We start from the raw sequence: 21,383 nt of genomic DNA, 5'->3' as shown, positions 1-21,383 counted from the left end.
AGAATGGCAACATCACTAGCACCAAGTCCTTGCCAGCTGTTTACTGCTGCAAAGGTATTACTGGAAGTGTACATAATTTTCTAAACTGCACATAAAGGAAATCATAGGGCATGTGTTGTCTAGTGTTGATCTATAATTCACATGCTATAAAATTCAGTATTTTAAGGTATACAATTCAATAGCTTTCAGGACATTTACAAAGCTCGCTAACCAACCACCACTGTCTAACTCCAGCACAGTTATTTATAGCTGTTAGCAATCACGCCCACGCTCCTCTCCACACAATTCTCTGGCAAATACTAATCTGTCGGTCAACTTTATGTGTACGAAACTCATCTATAGGAGAGGGTAGAAAAACTCTCTGAACAGGGATGAAAAACAGGTATCTTAGACTTGGGGCTATATAGGGTTCCTATAGCAACTACTCAGGTCTGCTTAGAAATCCAAAGTAGCTTCAGAAAATTCAGAAATGGATAGACAGCTAGTAGGCCACAGCTTCCTACTGACTGTGTCTAGAGCATCATGTTTATTTCTGTTTCTGTAGGAGATTCTATCTTAAAAATATATCATAATTTATTAGTCAATTATGCCACTTGATACTTCGATTGTGAGGCTATCATAAATACTGCTGCTGTGAGTTAATGCTCTTGCATAGTCTGACACATCTGTGCGTGTCCCCCCACAGACCCATGCTGAAGAGCTCAGGGCTCAGTCAGTTGCTCCTGCTGCTTCTGTTCCCTTTCTCTGCTAATTCTCTTAGAGAGATTTCTCCAGCACCCATTCCAGTTCTGGGGATTCCAAAGCCCTCTTTTGGCCTGTGTGGGTATTACACCCATATGCACAAACCAGCACCCATACGAACACACAACATATTCTAGATACATCATTAATATAAATCAAAAGTCAATGAGGGCAAAGGGAGGAGGTATGGTGGTGCACACCATAATCATAGCACACTGAATTCAGACAGGCAGGACAGTTGCTACAAGCTCATATTTGTATGTATGGTCTATATGGCAAGTTCCAGTACACAGAGATCCAATCTAAGTCAGCATCACCACCACCCAAACTGAGACTTAAGCAAAGTTAATAAATGGTGAGGTACAAAGCACAGCAGTTCTGCCTGCTCTAAGGCCACATGCCCCTCCCACTTTGTCCGTCCTACAAAGTGGGAGGAAAGGGGGCTCAACTTCACGCACGAACCATTCAATAGAACAACTGGTTTAAGTTCGGAACTTATAATTTATGTTTGATTTTGTTTTGTTTTTAATATTTATTTATTTATTTATTATATGTAAGTACACTGTAGCTGTCTTCAGACACTCCAGAAAAGAGTATCAGATTTCGTTACAGATGGTTATGAGCCACCATGTGGTTGCTGGGATTTGAACTCAGAACCTTTGGAAGAGCAGTCGGCAATCTTAACCACTGAGCCATCTCACCAGCCCTGATTTTGTTTTAAAATGTAATTACTATTATTATTTTATATGTATGGGTGTTTTACCCACATGTCTGTGCACCACACATATACCTGGTGCCCATGGAGAGAGCACTGGATCTCCCAGAATTGGGGTTTCGGATGGTTGGGAGTCACCATGTGGTACTGTAAATCAAACCCAGGTCTCTGGGGCCCTAAAGGATCCGTGTAACACATTCACTCTACGCAGACTGGCTGGGTAATTCATCTATCGCCATTAGCACACACTGATGAGAATAGCAGCCTCCAAACATCCTCTCTCTCTGTGACCTCTCTAGTGGACAGGAGTCTCCTTCCAAAGGCTTATGGTTGACGTCTAACTTCCTCTCTATGTACTTGGTGTGCATTTATGCTGATGATTAAAACAGCTAACCTGTATAAATCTCTTCAATCCTCAACTTCAAATATGGCTTACCCTTAATTATTTACAACTTTTTTTTGTTTGGTTGGTTGGTTTTTCGAGACAGGGTTTCTCTGTATAGCCCTGACTGTCCTGGAACTCACTTTGTAGACCAGGCTGGCCTCGAACTCAGAAATTCACCTGCCTCTGCTTCCCTTTGCTGGGATCAAAGGTGTGCGCCACCACGCCCGGCTTATCTACAAATTTTAACTCGTGTTTTTTGAATTGTTTTGAAATAAGCAAGCTCTAATATGCTAAATAGCCCAAACTCACCAGGTTAGGCAATACTTTATTTTATATGAGATATAAAAATTATTTTCTATTTTTTCCCCTTCCTACTGAAGAGCTAGTCCACATGAACAGGTCTTACCTTGCTGTCTGTGGTGGTATTGATCCTGTAGTGATACACACGTCCCTCATACCTGAGAGAGATGGACAGCTGCCCAGGGCTGCTTTCACTCTCTCGAACCAGGAAGCTGCCATTGATTAGGCTGCTGAGGAGATATTCTGCTGCGCTTCGGGATACAGGTCCGTGGTACCAGGAATGTTTCTCCAGGCTGTTAACTGGAGTGATGTAGTTGCTTGGCACCCAACCCTGTCCATTCTTGGAGCGAACTTCACTCCACTCGCCATTCTGGTTGTAACCAAGGACTCGCAGCTTTTCCCCTAGCCATTAAGTCATCACAGAAAGAAAGGCAAGCATGTTAGGACTGTCAGACTGCAGCAGTGTAGTGTCAAACTGCAAATCACTGAAAAATGAACCAAGGACTTTGGTTCTTGCTTACTAACATCCTGACTGATCTCTACTTTGAGCAGCTTAACAAAAGAATGGTTTCTGAAGGGTTACATATCACTTAAAAAGTCTTCCAGAAACGATGAATTGTATTAGAATACAGAATTTACTCAAATAGATAGAAAATGACAGTGACTGAATGTCTGTGTGTGTCCCCCAAAGAGGGGATGAGGCCACTGGAACTGGAGTAATAGGCAGTTGTGAGGTACCCAACATGGGTACTGAAAACTGAACTCCAGGCCTCTGAAAGAGCACTAAACGCTAACTACTGAGCCGTCAGCCCAGCCCACCTACCCACCCTTTTCCTTTTATGTGAGTCTCACTTAGTCTAGACTGGCTGGCCTCAGACTCGTGATCCTAATTCAGTCTCCTGAATGCTGGACTACAGACATGCACTAACACCTGAGCAGTACTTACTGAATGCTGGACTACAGACATGTACTAACCCTGAACAGTACTTACTGAATGCTGGACTACAGACATGCACTAACACCTGAGCAGAACTTACTGAATGCTGGACTACAGACATGCACTAACACCTGAGCAGTACTTACTGAATGCTGGACTACAGACATGCACTAACCCTGAACAGTACTTACTGAATGCTGGACTACAGACATGTACTAACACCTGAGCAGTACTTACTGAATGCTGGACTACAGACATGTACTAACACCTGAGCAGTACTTACTGAATGCTGGACTACAGACATGCACTAACCCTGAACAGTACTTACTGAATGCTGGACTACAGACATGTACTAACACCTGAGCAGTACTTACTGAATGCTGGACTACAGACATGTACTAACACCTGAGCAGTACTTACTGAATGCTGGACTACAGACATGTACTAACACCTGAGCAGTACTTACTGAATGCTGGACTACAGACATGTACTAACACCCGAGCAGTACTTACTGAATGCTGGACTACAGACATGTACTAACCCTGAACAGTACTTACTGAATGTTGGACTACAGACATGCACTAACACCTGAGCAGTACTTACTGAATGCTGGACTACAGACATGCACTAACACCTGAGCAGTACTTACTGAATGCTGGACTACAGACATGTACTAACCCTGAGCAGTACTTACTGAATGCTGGACTACAGACATGTACTAACACCTGAGCAGTACTTACTGAATGCTGGACTACAGACATGCACTAACACCTGAGCAGTACTTACTGAATGCTGGACTACAGACATGTACTAACCCTGAGCAGTACTTACTGAATGCTGGACTACAGACATACACTAACACCTGAGCAGTACTTACTCCTCAAAAATACAACATATTTTACTTTCACTTAAAACAGATATACACACACGCATACATACATACATAATTATTCATTGTTAGTGAACAGGACATCATGTGAAATACAAAGTTACTTAAATTTTCAGATGATACCAAAGCAACAAAGCCATCAATATAAGCAAACACCTCCCAAGACCCTAGACTCAACCAAGAGTTTTCGGCAAGGAAACTGTTTAGAGGAGCAGCGGGGGTGGCAAGGACTCTTAAAGCACAAGGGTTTCCAGGACTCGAGGTTTAAAAGTGCCTATTTCTCAGTTTCTTCCTGTTTCCCATAACAATGACTCACTCTTTGCCATTCCTCTAAAATTAGTCTATGGAAACAGAAAATAACTCTTAAGTTGGAACCCAAAATTCCAAACACTTGGTGACTCTTTCTATCAGCTTGAATTTCTTGATATTGTATTAAAAGTGGAAATATCTAGTGTGGACTTTGACACACACTCTGCCCCACACCTGCAGCACAGACTAGAGCAAATGTTCATCTAAGGCCACTCTTCTTTCCAGGAGATGCAGCTTTTCTATAGAATTCACACCTATTAATGCTAGAGAGCAAAGAGAAGACAGAGCAATCTGTAGTGCAGGGCACAGGAGAGCCAGGTCAAGGCTGGTGAGGAACAATTCAGCCTTCCTGTGGTAGCCATCTACTTTTCTCCTGTGGCCTACAGAAACATTTATTAGACTACTTTCTCTGCCCTACATCATTTCACCTGAGATACCTAAATATGAAAGCACCCAGAGGTCTGTGTAGGAACTCTTCCATGTACATATTATACACTATATATATATATATATTATAAAACATGAGTGTCTGGTATGGTGATGTATCTACACAAATGTGCAGGTGCACAGTAGCTAACTATGTGTCCAAAAGAACTTGCTAGGAAACTCAAGATATATGTATATGTGTGCCTGCACAAGTGTTCATCTACCCTGCTGCTTCCTTAAACACTTGAACAGAACTGCTTACTACAGGCCATCATAATCAGGATAGAGCCAAAACCCATACGATTTTGATACTCCCACCCCCCACCCCCCCTTATTTTGGTTAGAATTTTCTGCTCTGGAACTCCTGACTGCTATGGAAATGGACAGGGAGACAGACATTGAACCTATCAGTACAGGACAGAGACTCACTTTAGCCCCATTCTAGCCAACTATGTTTCTGCTTCAAGTATTTCAAAATGCTGGGATTGCAGACAAAAGCCACATGTTCAACACAAAACTTTTCTGAAAAAACTTTCATTTTATGTGTACAAATGTTTTGGCTATATGCATGCATGTATGTATACCATGTATGTGTGTGGTGCCTTAAGAGGCTACAAGAGCGTATCAGATAGTGCAAGTCACCACTGGGTGCTGGCAATTGAACCAGGGTCCTCTGCAGGAATAGCAAGTGCTCTTAACCACTGAGGCATCTTTCTGGCCCCCAAACTTTTCTTTATTTATTTCAAGTAAGCTATCTCCAGAAAAGTAACTAAAGTAAGTGTTATTTTCTTTTAAAGGATAATTTTTTTCCTCTTAAAAATATAAAAAAGCAGGCCTGATGTCAAACACCTGTAATTCTGACACCTGCCTCATTAATAACAACAAAGCTTTAGCATAAGATCTTTTTATTAATAAGAACCTGATATAAAAAGTAGGCATTTCAGGGTTTTTGAGAAACCATTGCCAATTATGATATAAAGGGACTCCTGGTCCCTGAGCAACATACTAAAAGTCGTTATAACTATTAACCAGTAAGACTTTACCAACGTTTTCTTGGTGAAGAAACTATCTTGGAAAACAATGATGAGAAAATTTTTTCTAACCCATAATGTTCTTAGTCACTGCTTTGCAGCAACAGAAACAGGTAAAAAGAAGGATGAACCAAAAGTGCTTGAGCACAAGTCACCTGGTCAGTGTCAGCGGCAGAAGCCAGCACATGGCGCTTCATTTCTCAGCCTAGGAAACTAGAAAGCACAATTCAGAGATGTCTCACCTTTAGTGATACTGAGTGTGTTATCACCACTTGCCACAAAGTCATAAAGTGCAACAAAGAGATTGGGGTCACTCTCAGTGGCTCCCAGCAAGTTCTCCTTGGAGCTCCACCTGATAGCTTCATTCAGTGCCTGAGATTCAGCATCACAGCCAAACGGGCGGTGCAAAACTTCTGAAAGACACAAATGAGAAAGGTATCCAGTGAGTAGTCAAACAGCTAAGAATTCAGAGCTCAGAGTGAGGGCTGCATGTGAACTGTTGGTATACACTTAGACAGGCTCAGAAAGTTACAAAGACTAAGCCAAGAGTTAGTTAGGTCATCTTCTACGGACTGTACAGTGAATTCAAGGCAAGGCTGAGCTACATACAACTGTATCCCAAAAAACAACACACACACAAAGAGTTGGCATAGGTGCTGTTATTTCCTGGGCTTATGGCAGCAATTGACTTGTTGAAACTGTAATACTGTAGTCAAAGGAAAGACCATAACCAGAGAAGTTAGTTCTGGTTTATATGCATTCACCTAAATCAGACTTAAATGAACAACAAAGGTGCAGCTCTCTAAAATGAGAAACAAAACTTACAAACAGTAAGCTAGCTTTATAAAGCACATGCGATACATTGTTGTGTAATGACCTGCAGCTCTATGGAGGTGGGCTGAGTTAAGAGTCTCAAATGGCTCATACTGGCCTCAGTCTCAAGCTTGCTATGACCTGAGGGTGCCCTTCCTTCCTCATCCTTCTGCCATCTAGGCAGTGCTGGCTTGACAGGAGGGAGTGTCCTTCACCCCTGGCTAATGTGGTAATGAGCTGAACTATGGATGGTAAAGTTAAGAAACCCTTCTAAGCTAGGTGCTTGCTTTATGCCTTCATACAAAACAAAGCAGGGAAAGTAAGTTTCTCAAGAAATAAATATCTTATATATCAATATCATGTATTTACAAATAACAAATACAGACACAGTGCTTCGAGCAAGATTAATCCTGACGCTCTCTGCCTAAACAGAAACACATCTGAATCAGGCATGGCCGCTCACATCTGTAATGCACCACTCAGGGGACTGAGGCCAGGAGTTTGAGGCCAGCCTAGATTACGGAGTGAGACTTACCTTATGTCAAAACAGTAAAGAAAGAAAAAGAAATACATTTTAATTTATTACAGTACTGTTAGCACCCAAAATATGGCTCTATATTATGATAGATTACATTTCTTCTTTTTTTAAATTTTTTAAAAACTCTGATCTCTTTTCCTGAGCAGTAGATTTTTGTAAACTATTAGTGACTTAATCAAAGTTCTAAATACCATCCATGTACTTCTGAGTTTGAATTATGCACACCAGCTAAGACCTTGTAAGATCTGTTTCTTCCTTAAGGCTTTTGAAGTTTCTGAATCTAATTATACACTTGTTAAAAATTGCCTGATTCTCATATCCTAGTTTGGTTATACAAAACAAACCAACCAAAACCAAAACCAAAAAGACCCACTGTTCTCTCAGGAGCAATGTTCTTGCTTCAAGGGGCTGTGTTAAATGGCTGCTTGCCAAGGCAAACAATCCATCTGTCTGTGTCATATAACATTTTCTCTTATGTCTCCTTCCTAGTTTATTCAAAATTGATTTTGCCACATTTGAAGGGAAAAGAGCTTGGCATCTGCGGTTTCCTTGTGTTTCAAGTCATTCTCTCTTCTCCATCTCTCCTTCAATGCTTTGTTCAATGCCCACAGATCTCACCTGGACTACTGCCTCCAGTCTTGTCTCCCTCAAATCCATCCTCCACACAGCTGGCAAAGTGATCTATTTAAGACAAAAATTGGACCACATCACTCTTGAGCCCCTTTAAGAGTTATTCATCAGACTCCTGGTCTCCTTGTTTCTGGCTTTCAAGTCCTTTCCTGAGTTAGGCAGTTCTACCTCTCTGCTTTACCTCTCCCCACCCCACACTGTAAGCTTGACTGGGACTGCCTCCCACAGCTGGGCCTTGTCCATGTACTCCATTACACCTGTGTGTGTGTGTGTGTGTGTGTGTGTGTGTGTGTGAAGGCGAGAGAACAACCTCAGTGTGACTCCCCATGAGCTCCCCTCCTTCTGGTTCAAACAGGTGTCTCATCTAGTAGATTATTCAGGCTGAACCCCCCAGCACTGGAATTCAAAGTGTGCCACCATGCCCAGCTTTAAAACCATGGGTTCTGGAGCTCACACTCAGGCCCCCATGCTTGAAGGCAAGCCCTTGACTTAAGAGCCATTTCTCCAGCCCCTTCTCCTCACTTTTCTCTGATTGGCTGACCGTCACTTTTCAACACTCAAGCAGTTCCCCTGTGAATCTTCAGTCTCCCCAAGAAACCACACAGGCCTTCATTCCCTTAGTGTGTTCTCCAAAGAGTACTGCAGCAATCCCTTCTCTCTGCAACTCTTCCTCAACCACAGATGTATTCTTATGAATAACAATCATGTTTTCCAAAGGCTCCATAATCTGTACTCAAGAGCTATTAGTTGCATGATACTCAACTTACAAAACTGTAAGCAACAGGAAACAATGAACTATGTCTTTAATCTCAGCACTGAGGAAGCAGAAGCAGGCAGATTTCTGTGAGCTCCAGGTTCCAGGCTATTCAGAGCTATAAGGAGTACATAGTGAGACCTTCCTCTCCCCTAAAAAACCAAACAATAACTAAAAAGCAAACTACCCATTAACTAATGTTTAGAACTTAGGTTTCTGTGGCATTTAGAAGATGCTAAAACCAACATAAGCCAACAAAGGCAAAAAAGTAGCAAATAGCACATCTCTGTTATTTTGTGAAACCCAACAACTTCAAAGGTAAGATCCACAAAGCTAATTTACGTAAACATAAAACTGTTTCCTAGCATGAAGGCTAGCAATCACTAATGACACTGTTGGAATTTACCAAACAAAGCTGCTTCCCATTCCATATCTTACTTCTAATCTACTCCTCCTCATGCTAGAATCCTCCGTCTCACTCAATGGTAACTCTATATTTCCAGGCACTACAGCCACAACCTTTGTGACCATTTATGACTCCATTCTTATTTTCAGACAATACCTATCAGTCCAGAGAGATGGCTCTGGAGAGTGGTAGAGGTGCCTGCTGCCCAGCTTGATAACTCTGGTTCCATCTTCGGATCCCACAGGGTAGAAGAGAGCCTACTCTTGCAAACTATCCTCAAACCTCACATGTGAACATGTACATGAGGGCATGTGCGCACACACACACACACACACACTGTCCTTTGACCTCACATGCGAATGTGTACATGCACACACACACATAGTCCTCCAACCACACGTGTGAGCATGCACATACACACACATAAATTAATGTAAAACATTTTTTTGGCTTTTTGAGACAGGGTTTCTCTATGTATCTCTGGCTATCCTACAACTTGCTCTGTAGAACAGGCTGGCTTTGAACTCATAGATCCACCTGCCTCTTTTTCCCCAAGTGCTAGGATTAAAGTTGTACACCACCACTGCCTAGCTTATGAGAAATTTTAAAGCACCTGAAATCTATCCATTTCTCATTCATCCTTGTCACTTAACACTGCTTCCTTCACTAGGTACTGATTTCTATGTGTCTATACTTACTCCTTTAAAATTTTTAAAAAAGGTCATATTTTGTAACTCTATGTTTAAAATTCTTCATTGGTCCCAAACTTACAGTAAAAATCAAATCTTTAAAGGGCCTTTCAGGTCCCTTATAGGTTAATTTGCCCAATTCTTCCTTCCTTCCTTTCTTCCTTTCTTTCTTCCTTTCTTCCAGACAGGGTCTCACTCACTCTGTAGACCCTCCTGGTCTTGAACTCACAGAGGTCCACTTCCCTCTCTCCTTTCCCCACTGCTGGTGCTGAGGTGTGCACATCACACAGCAGTTTGTTTTGTTGTTTAAGATTTTTAAAACTTAATTTATGTATGGGTGCTCATGGAGGGAGAAGGGCATCAGGTCCACTGGAGCTGGGGTTACAGGTGACTGTATCTGCATTTCTGCACTCATGTATGGATGCCCGTGGAGGAGGTAGGAGGGCAGCATATACACTGGAGCTGGAGACACAGTGAGGCCACCTGGTACTAGGATCTGAGCTTCAGTCCTTGGCTAGAGTAGGGAGTATTCACAACCAATGAGGCCTCTCTCCAGCCTTGGTCAACTTTCTCCCTTACCCTTGCTTTCCTGCCCACCACTACCCTCCCCACTACTGCTTAAACAGGGCAGGCACACACCCTGACTTTTTTTTCCCACTTGCCTTTTCTTCTGGCTAAAATAGTTGTCTCAAAGATATTTCACTCACTGTCTCAAACCGCCCCCCCCCCCCCCTCCAAAGATATTTCACTCAAATGTAAACCTTTGAGGGCAACATTTTCTGATGATCCTACTCAAAAGTGCATACACTCCTATATGCACGTATATTATCTAACTCTCCTGGGTGCAACGGTTTGAGGCCAGGAAGTTTCTTATTTGTTCATTGACAAATAAGTACAGACACACAGAACAACACCCCCCCCCCCCAAGAGCTTAAGTACAAGAGGCTTTTTAAAAAAGATAACAAAAACAAAAAACAAACAAACAAACAAACGACAAAAGACCCAGGCATGTGGCACATGGCTGGAATCCCGGTATTCCAGAGGCTAAGGGAGGAGGATGTTAAGTACCACATCACATAAGCACAACATAACAAGACCCCATCTCCAATCAAACTACCCAGCACACAACAAAAGGTTTGCTGAAGGATAATGTGTGGCTTGCAAACTCACAACAGGCACTATTAGAGAGGAGCAGCAAGCCCTCTGGAGCCACGCATAGCTCAGTTTACACTGCATGTCTCTTTAAATGTGATGAACTAAAGTTCCACACTGACAACTGTCACTATACAGGGAAATATCTAGACATGTTCCATCTGCTCTAGGGAGGAACTTCAGGTCCAAAAGAGGGCTACCAAAGTCAAGGTGTCAAAACATAAAAAGAATGGAGTTCACAGGGTAAAATTTAAAGCTATGGGAAGAGTTGGGGGTATTCTTGTCCTCAAAACATTGCACCCTGCCGGGTGCAGTGGCGCACACCTTTAATCCCAGCACTCAGGAGGCAGAGGCAGGCGGATTTCTGAGTTCAAGGCCAGCCTGGTCTACAAAGTGAGTTCCAGGACAGCCGGGGCTACACAGAGAAACCCTGTCTCAAAAAACAAAAAAAAAAAAAAAAAAAAAAACAAAAAACACTGCACCCAGGAGAGTTAGGCAATATATTCAATATATAATCAACACATACACAAAAAACTCTTCTTAAAATTTTAATAAATTTAATAAAAGCCAACCACTGGCACATACCCCTGAGATGAAGTGAAAAACACAAGATAAATGCAGTACCTAAGAGACAAGGCCCAGAACCCAAGCCGAGGAGACTGTCTTTCCGTTCCCTGGCCTGGCCGCCCCTCCTGTCTCTGGCTCTTACAGAGCTTCCTTCTTTCCCTCCTTCCTTCCTTCCTCCTTCTTCCCACTCCTTTGTTCTTGTACAACAAGTTCCTGTCCAATCTGTCTGCACAGGATATCCACAGAAAACACTGTCGGTCCTACCCTCTAGCACCAAACAAAAGGAAAATATCATCAAGTAAAAATGCCCGAATTCCCACTGAGGCCAAGACTAAGCACGGAGCTAATGGATGATCTTAGCTGGAAGGCTGCGGAGCGATGAGTAAAAGAAACAAGAAAAGGCAGACTAAGAGCAAAGCAAAAGCAAAGGAAGCCCTGGAGCCTCAGTGACCAGGGTCCATGGTATGTTCGCCACTAGTTAAGACAGGCAAGCCCTATGAGTCAGATGTACTGCGTCCAATTCAGTGTCAGTGTGGGCTAGAATGTTTAACTTCTTAACAATGCAAGTTAACTCAATCTTTTAATTGACCCACTGCAATAGCAGTAGATTGTGAGGATGTGCAAAGAAGGCAGCAGAGGACCCCAAACTCTACTGAACTGTGTAAAAGACTTAAAGAACAGAAATATTTTGAGAACCAAAAAGAAGTAATTCTATCAGTAGAAAAGTTATCTTTTCTACTGATACATTTGTAGGACAACACACACACACAAACACACACACACAAAACAGCAACATACTTAAAACCTATAATAATAAAACTGAAACACAAATTCAAATTTGGAGGAAATTTGGATATTTAATGCTTAGCTTATAAAGCACATTTTCAATATTTAAATTGTTACCTTTTTTACCATTCTCATTATAGATTGTCAGGCAGTAATCATTGCCTCAAAGTGTTTTCATTATTTTATATTACTTAACATTATTCTACTTTGTATATGCTCTAAGAGGCTAGTAATTTTTAATAACTCTTCTAAAAACTATTTTAGTTGGGAATATATTTGATAATTTTCAATTGAGCTTAAGTTTTTCAATCAAGATGTGCCATTTAACATCATTTTACATATTATCCATGCTCTTCCATTCATTACACATTTATTAAAGGTCTAGTATGTTGGGTGTACTGGTACACACATTTACTCTCAATTCTCATGAGGCAAAAACAGGCTAACTACTCTATGAGTTTGAAGCCAGCCTGGTCTATATAGCAAATTCTAGGCTAGCCAGTCAGACAGTGAGATTCAATCTCAAATAAAACAAGACAGTGCTGTGGCACACACCTTAACTCCTGGTGCTGGCTGGCAGAGGCAGACAGATCTCTGAGTTCCAGACCAATGGAGGTTACATTGTGAGACCCTGCCCCCCTCCCCATAAAACTGAAAAGATAAACAAGCACACAAACAAGCCATGTAATCCTCACTGGAATTCCCCCAGTGGAAACTACAGGAGCAGATAACCCACATTTCATTACTGTGTTGTCTACCCCCACCCCAGCCTCATCTCTACACACCTGTCACGTGAGCCACAGGCCACTCGGAGACATCCCTGCCCAGGCAGGGAAGCAAGGTGTCCTGGTCTCTACAGTAACTGGTTGATGGCAGCTGAACAGGTCCCAGGACCATGCCTTTGGCCGAGCAGCATGAAAAGTTAAACTGTTCTGAATAGAAGAGCCTTAAAATTCCACACTGGTCAGCAATCCATACACGTGGGACATTACTCACACAGTCAGCGGCCAGAAGGAACAAAGTACAAGTTCAACCCACAGGGGCGGAGTCCTGAGTAAGGGTGGAGCCACTCCAAAACCTCAGGGATCCGGCGGGTGATACATAGGTTATTTCAGTCTCACAAAAGTAACTGGTCACTCATACAATCAGCTAGGGTCAGTAAGTATAGAAACTTCCAATCCCAAGGACATGAGGGGGTATGAATGACTGTTCAGTGTTTCCCTGGAGAAGCCTGTTTAAATTACAGTACACCACCAAACACTTTGAACAGACAGGAAACGCCTAACAAGACTCATCTTTTACATCACTCCAGTTAGTTCAAGAAACCACAAATCTGAAGTCAAAGAAATAGCTACAGCGTGACTCATAAACACAGGCAGAAGCAGAGAGCAACTAACTGCCTCCCCTAACAAATGGCCTGTGCGGCTCAGTACAGGTAACGGCCTGGCACAGTGTTCATGTGTGAGTGCTGAAACTTGGAAAGGCAAAAGCTTAACTGTGTACAAAGTGGAAAGGTACACAAAATTTAAGACCTTAAAATAAGAATGATTTATGAGACAAACTAGTAAAGTAAGTAATAAATAAGTATACAGCCGACGAAAATAATTCAGAAAATATCTGGAGCACACATTTGTAACACTCTAGCTTGGCTAAGTGGAGGCAGAAGGATTGCAAATTCAAAGCTAGCCTGAGCTACAGATCCTGTCTCAAAGAACCTGAGTCATAGTAATAACACTCATAATTACTTATAGTAAGCTATTATAAGTCATAATACTTGTAACCATACAGCCGGGAATGCCCACTGTACTGATTATTAAGTACCTACTATGTATCATTTATTTAGGTCAATAAAAGAAACACAGTAAAAATTACAGGAAACCATGACCTAAATACCCACATTAAAATAAAAACACAAGGGCTGCAGGGATGGACTCTTCCACAGGTCCTGAATTCAATTCCTAGCAACCACATGGTGGCTCACAACCATCTGTAATGAGATCTGATGCCCTCTTCTGGTGTGTCTGAAAACAGTGACAGTGTATTCACATAAATAAAATAATAAATCTTAAAAAAAAAAAACAAAACTATTGAGAAAAATAACTTGGTCTCCAAAATCGTTTACTGTATATTAAAACCAAGAAATTTTAACAATGATTATTAATTCTAAAATGTCAAATCCATTATCAGTATGAATAACTTTTATTAAAAATGACATTTTTCAAGAGACAACTGAAATAGCATTGTCGTCGTTTACAAATGTTTTTAAGCAACACTGTGAAGCAAGGAAGTGTTCTAGTTGAAAGAAAGGGACAGCTTGGGCCAGCAGTTAAAGAATCTTAGCAGGTGTCCTTGTTATCCAGTTATCTTAGCAGGTATCCTTGAATGGGGCAGGGAAGATCCTCAGAGGCAAAACCACTGAAGCAGAAAGGGAAGAACCTGGTGTGTGGAGAATGAAGTGTGTGGTCACTGCTGAGGACGCCCGAGGCTGCCAGAGCAAGCACTGAAGGATTTACAGCTCTATTCCAATTACAAAAGGAAATCCGGTGGACCACCCAGAGCTCCTCGGCTTGAGAAGAGGGGTTTCTCACACAGAGAGGACAGTGAAAAGCTGCTGGACTCAGGAGCAGGATCCTGTGAGCTTGGAGTGCACGGACAGCAGTGGAGACAAACAAAGAGCAGATGGATTGAAGATGTGGCTCACAGATGGAGGCCCTAGGGCTCAAGACTGCTTAGAGAGAGAGCAGAAGGAGAAAACAAAGGCTTCAAGCTTGAGAACGTGGGTAGGTGCCATGCACACTCAGAAGCAAGTCTGATGAGTAAGTAAATTTAGAAGGTACAAAGAAGCACTTTGCTGCATAAATCTGAAGCTCTGAGACAATCTTGGGCTGAAGGCACCAACATTCATATGGTAATTGAAATCAGGACTCAAGCTCAGCTCAGCTCAGCTGGTAAAAGCACTTGTCACCAAGACAGTAAGAGAGCGCCAACTCCCACATGTTCCCTGACCTCCACAGGCACATAAGGGTATGCACACAAGCACACCAATCGCCACCCCCCAAATAAATAAATAATTTAAGGTGCAATAAATTGGGGCTGGAGAGATGGCTCAGCAGTTAAGAGCTGATTGTTCTTCCAGAGGTCCTAAGTTCAATTCCCAGCAACCACATGGTGGCTCCCAACCATCTGTAATGGGCCACAATGCCTTCCTTCTCCTGATGTGTCTGAAGACGCTACCCTGTACTCATATACATAAAATAAATAATTCTTTTAAAAAAAATAAATCAAGACAGGGGCTGGGGAGCTGGCTTGGTTGCTAAGTTACTTACTTGTTATACAAGTAGGAGGACCTAAGTTTTATCTCCAGAACCCACTGGTGGCACCCAATTTTTTTTTCAAGATTTATTTATTTCATGTATGTGGGGACACTGTTGCTGTCTTCAGACACACCAGAAGAGTGCATTGGATCCCCACTACAGATGGTTGTGAGTCACCATGTGGTTGCTGGGAATTGAACTCAGGACCTCTGGAAGAGCAGTCAGTGCTCATAACTGCTGAGCCATCTCTCCAGCCCTGGTGGCACCATTTAATCCCAACACTAGAGAGTGAATGCCTGGGCCAGCCCAAGTACTGACTGAGTTCCAGGCAATGAGAGACCCCGTCTCAAGAACAAAGAGAGTGGCTATGGCTCCCAAGCAGTGGTACTCAAGGTTATCCTCTGCCTCCACACACATGCACACTCACCTGTAAAGACTTGCAGCCACATATGCGTGCACACACACACACCCCTAACCACATATATAAGTGAAATAGTTTAGATAATGAACAAAAAGCATAAGCTCACTCTTAATGGAGAATGATGGTTGAACTCACTGAAGAGCCTTTTCTAGTTTGAAACTATGGAGCCCACAGACCCAGTGCCAGGAGACGAGGAGGAGTAAATGCTGCCTTGTTTTATGTGACCTAAAACTTTTTTAAATGAAAAAAATGTGAGTGTTTTTTGTTTTTTTTTTTTTTAAGAAAGGAAGAAGGAAGGAAGGAAAGATCGGGATGACGTCATGTTACATGTGGAGAAAACCAACAAGCCCCGTCCAATCTGTATATAGTACTTGTTCATTATGTGAAAGGCTCCAAGTTCAACCCTAGCATAACAAAACAAGCCAATATGAACCTAAATTTCTATCTATATCCATTGAAAATACCTTGCAGGGCTGGAGAGATGGTTCAGTGGTTAGGAGTGCTGGCTGCTCTTTCAGAGGACCTAGGTTCAATTCCTAGAACCCACATTTGAGGTTAACTAACACCTATAACTCTGGTTCCAGGGGAGTCCCAAGTTCTCTTCTGGACTCCACGGGCACTGCATGCAAGTGGTGCACAGACATACGTACAAGCAACATCCTTATACATAAAAAAATTTTAAAATACTCTTCAGAAATAATAGTAACCTAGACACATCATCAGCAAGAATCCAATGCCAGAAGCCTGGCTCTAGAAGAATTGCTAAAGGAAAATATTTAGACAGAATGGGAAATTTTATGAAATTCTGGAACACCAAAAATGAAAAACTAGAGTCTGGAGAGAAAAACTAGAGTCAGTGGTAAATAAAGCTTGGTTTCCATTGCCCAAGTTTTTGGCCCATCACTTGTAGCTACAGTACCCAGTGTCCTCTTCTGTCCCTGAGGGCACTACTCTCATGCTCACACTTATATAAACTCACACACATGATAGTTTGAATGAGATCAGCCCCCAGAGGCTCATATATTTGAATTTGAATACTCAGTCACCAGGGAGTGGAAATGTCTGAGAAGGATTAAAAGGGTTGAGAGGTCTGGCCTTGTCGGAGGAGTTGTGTTACTGGGGGTGCTTAGTCAGTCTGTCTCAGTCTCCATCTCCCCCTCCCCCAGACTGTTTTTCCAGAGGTCCTGAGTTTAATTCCCAGCAACTACATGGTGGATCACAACCATCTGTAATGGGGTCCGGTGCCCTCTTCTGGTGTGTCTGAAGAGAGCAATGGTGGTGTATTCATATGCATAAAATAAGTAAATAAATAAATCAAGAAAGAAAGAGAGAGGGAGGGAGGGAGGGAGGAAGGGAGGGAGGGAGGAAAGGGAGGGAGGGAGAAGGGAAAGAAAACCCAAGATACACACAAATGTATAATGTGGTTAGAATATAAATTTAGAGCCGGGCGGAGTTGGCGCACGCCTTTAATCCCGGCACTCGGGAGGCAGAGGCAGGCAGATTTCTGAATTTGAAGCCAGCCTGGTCTACAGAGTGAGTTCCAGGACAGCCAGGGCTATACAGAGAAAACTTGTCTCAAAAAAAAAAAAATTATATATATATATATATATATATATGTATGTATGTTTAGGAAGAGATTGAGTTAGAAGGATGGGAAACCTGAAGATGGAGCTCACTGAGGACTCACCTCAAGGCAAGCAGAGCCATACACATTCACACAAAACTTCCCCATAGTACTTCCCAGCATCATCCCTAAGAACGGAAAGCTAAACTAACCAAATCTCCAGGACCCGCTCATGAATACACACATAAGATTATTAAGTAATAAAGAACAAAACACATGCTATAGTAGACAATCTTTGAAAGCATTATGCCAATTTTTAAAACCTGTCAAAATGTAATGCATACTCACTCTATGCTTCCACTTAGATAAGCAGTCTTCAACCTGTGGGCCGCAGCTCCTTCGGGGTCCAAATGACCCTTTCTCAGGGGTTGCCCACCAGAAAACATAGATATTACATTATGATTCATAACAGTAACAAAATTAGTTATGAAGTAGCATCAAAAATATTTTTATGGTTGGGTGTCACCACAATCTGAGAAACTGTTTGAAAGGGTCTAAGTGTTAAGAAGGATGAGAAGCACTGCCCTAGAGTCTCTTACCAAACTTTCTGCTTACCAGGGACTAGTTCCTCAAAGTAAAGTTTGATATTAAAATGTGACAGATCTTCCCCACAACTTCATACTTATCTTTGACTCCATGAAGTCATTATCATTTTTCTTCTGGGTTGTAAATAGCTGTAAACTCAGAGCCCCACTATTTGAGTGGCAGGTCTGAAAACAGGACACAAGTCAGTAAGTTTTTTGTCTATTTTTCCAGGAGTCACAGTTTTTCAGCTACCATTACAGTCTAATCTTGGGACTTAAGTGAAGCCTTGTGTAGATGTTAGCAGTCACTCTGTGTTCCTCTACTGCAGCTCAAGGCTCCCACTAATGTGCTTTCTGTTCCTACAGATTGCCTGTTCTAAATGTTTCATCTAAACCTTTCTCAGAGCTGCGACACTTTAATACAGTTCCTCATGTTGCAGTGACCCCCCCCAACCGTAAAATTATTTTTGATGCTACTTCATAACTGTCATTTTGCTACTGTTATGAACTGTAACATAAATCTCTGATCTGTGACCCTGTGGGGTCATGACCTACAGGCTGAGAAGCACTGCTCTAGATAGACACGAGCAGTTTTCACTCAAGTTTCTTCATTATTTTCCCTTGCTGGACTTGCCTCCTCCCTGCCCACAAAGAACTGTTCAGTAGGACTCTCACTGGGAGCAGGGGTGTTGATGCTGCTGTGGTGACAACCAGCCAGCTTCCCTTTCTTTGGTTGCATTTATCCAATCGTCCCCCCCCAGCACTAAGCAGACAATTCTGAGGGAGAGTGGAAACTCACCCTACTCATATAAAAATGTTGGCTCTACTTTCTCTGCTTCCCCTTCCCACCCGAGAAGTCAGTCAGTCTCCCTCCTCCTCTTCCCCCCAACACCGCCCCCCCCCCCCCCGTGTGGTGTGTCTATGGATGGGGTATGTGGAGGGGTGAGGGTGTGTTTGTGTCCAATAAATCTTTGCTGAGTGGTCAGACCTTGCTTTTCCTGTCTTTTTATTTTGTACAACAGCAGATAAAAAGGAGTGGTCCTGCAACCCTAGACCATCTCACCATGCTGTCGTGAGAATTCTGGCTTAAAATCCCAGTTATATTATGTGACTATGTTTTTGTTTTAATCTCTTTAATGAGTGAGATATGGGACTGCTTCAACTGGTCCACAGCCTTTAACTATGATTGTCTCCTGCTCTAGGAAGAGCATGATTTTTGCCAGCTGCAGATAGCTTAATTTTGGGGGATTCTGGAGAGGAAATAAATGCCAGGGCCCCAAGAACGGTAAGAGGTGTTCCGAAGGAGGAGGATGCTGGCCCCTCCTGCTGGCCCCAAGGAACTCTACATCCCTAACCAGTTGAAAGGAGTCAAAAGATATCTATCTTCCCTTTTCCCTCTAACCTTTCTTCTTTTCTATCAAGTGCTGGGGGGTGGGGGGTGGGGTTGGAAGGGATTAGGGTGGGATAAGGGTTAAAAGGGAGAGAAATTTAAAAAAACCAACAACAATAAAGTACATTAAAAAAAAAAACAAAAGAACCCACGCCTGTAGCATGCCACTATTACTTGTGATCTGGGCCTTGCAGGGTAAAGGCTGGAGGGTCACTATGGCTTGCTGACCAGCCACCTAATCTAAAACAAGATAAACAACACCTGAGGAACAACACCAGAGGCTGACCATGTGTGCATGTGTATATGTCACACACACCATTTATGCTCAGTCAATGGAATTACTTCTTAGCGCTATGAATTATATGCTAAAGTGGTAGGCTCAGGATCAGACCAAGATACATGGGAATGTGGCAAGCTATTAATCTTTCAAGCTGAGCATGGTGGTGCAGGCCCCCAAACTGAGGCTGACTAGGGAAAAAATAAGGACCTACACTTGAGGCTGTCCTTTGACTTCTACACATGCACCCTGTGCACACATAAGGACACACACACCATACAGGGTTTTGTTTTGTTTTTTTTTTTTTAAGATTTATTTATTTTATATATGTGAGTACATTGTTGCTGTCTTCAGACACACCAGAAGAGGGCATCAGATCCCATTACAGATGGTTGTGAGCCACCATGTGGTTGCTGGGATTTGAACTCAGAATCTTTGGAAGAACAGTAAGTGCTCTTAACCACTGAGCCATATCTCCAGCCCTCCATACAGGGTTTTTAAAAAGAGAACAATTTGAAATATTTAGAGCATTGCTGAAGAGCTATACATCCAGCTCTTTGTATTTGTGGGTTCTATATCCTCGAACCCAACTGTCAATAAGGTATTTGTGGGTATGAGGCACCAGGGAGGGGTATACATATTCATAAACTCTCCTCCTTTTCATGAGATCACAGGCTCTGCACTCTGGAATATTTTAAGAGAACTCAAAACAGACTGCTATTTGGCTTTCCACACTTAACATAGCAAAACAGACCTCTGACTTAAAGCTAGAAATGAGCAATACCATCTTTCCCATAGTGAAGAGACGGCAGAAAATGGATTGTAAGCAGGAGTAAAGCAAAGCGGACATCATAGGAGAAGGACAGATCAATATTCCTTATGATTACTAATTTAAAAACCTTTAATAAATTTATAACAAGCCAAATCCAACAGCAGGAAGGCAAAGTTCAAAGAACATAAAATCAATGTGACATATGTTAACATAAATCAAGGAAAACATGATCATCCCAATAGTTATTTAGGAAAAATTTAAAACAAGCCTTCCCTGATTTACATTTGATTGTAATTGTTTAAGTGATGCTTTAAAGTCATGCCTTAAAGAATAATTTCTAGTTATATTTAGCAAGAATATATAATAATAGCAGCTCCATTTTGCTAAATACCTATCACAGGTAAAATAAGAGGCACAAGAAGTTTAGCTGTAAACGGCCCTGTAACTTATGTGAACATAAGTGAGTGGTAGTACTTGGTGACTGAGTGCACAGACTCAAGCTATAGTCCCTAAGTCTAAGGAGTCTCTATGACCTTTATCAAGGTGGCATCACTGTTCTTCAATTTCTTTGTCCATAAACAGACAGTACAAGGGCTGGAGCGATGGTACAGTGGCAAGTTTGCACATACATAGGACCTAAGTAGGCGTCCCTGAAACCTACAAAAGAAAGAGGTATGGTGGCACTACCTGGATACCAACCCTGGGAAAGTGGACACAGGACGATACCTGGGCTTGCTGGCCAGAGTCTAGCCATATCCATAAAAATCAAGGTTGAATCAAAGATTATATCTCACTAAGGAAAGTGGAAAGTGATTGAGGAAGGTACCTGGGTTCAACCTCTGGCCTTTACACACACACACACACACACACACACACACGAATTCAGGTATACACGTTCCTACACAAAAGTACATACACAAATACACACAGACAATACTATAGTCATTACTCATAAAAGTAGCATAAGAACTAAGTGAGATATTATATGTAACA

The 21,383-nt window shown here is 42.2% G+C and overlaps 1 protein-coding gene across 10 annotated transcripts in view; it reads right to left on the bottom strand.

Annotated features, from left to right (window-relative positions):
* Positions 1-21,383, bottom strand: part of Abl2 (ABL proto-oncogene 2, non-receptor tyrosine kinase) — a 92,926-nt gene that overhangs the window by 19,262 nt on the left and 52,281 nt on the right. For 4 of the 10 annotated variants that reach the window (XM_021159574.3, XM_029480753.2, XM_029480760.2 and 1 more), the window contains exons 2-4: positions 7,703-7,765; positions 5,976-6,146; positions 2,248-2,543 (exon numbers count right to left, since the gene is read on the bottom strand). In XM_021159574.3, coding sequence (XP_021015233.2) covers positions 2,248-2,543; positions 5,976-6,146; positions 7,703-7,765 — 530 coding nt within the window. Of the gene's footprint in view, positions 1-2,247; positions 2,544-5,975; positions 6,147-7,702; positions 7,766-12,853; positions 13,362-21,383 lie in introns of those variants that run through there. The other 6 variants (XM_085842273.1, XM_021159565.3, XM_029480761.2 and 3 more) reach the window with 4 other exon arrangements.

This window comes from Mus caroli, unplaced genomic scaffold (assembly GCF_978045245.1).
Source record: "Mus caroli unplaced genomic scaffold, Mus_caroli_1 scaffold_1, whole genome shotgun sequence".
Classification (NCBI taxonomy): Eukaryota; Metazoa; Chordata; class Mammalia; order Rodentia; family Muridae; genus Mus; species Mus caroli.
This window is presented reverse-complemented; position numbering and strand designations above follow the sequence as displayed.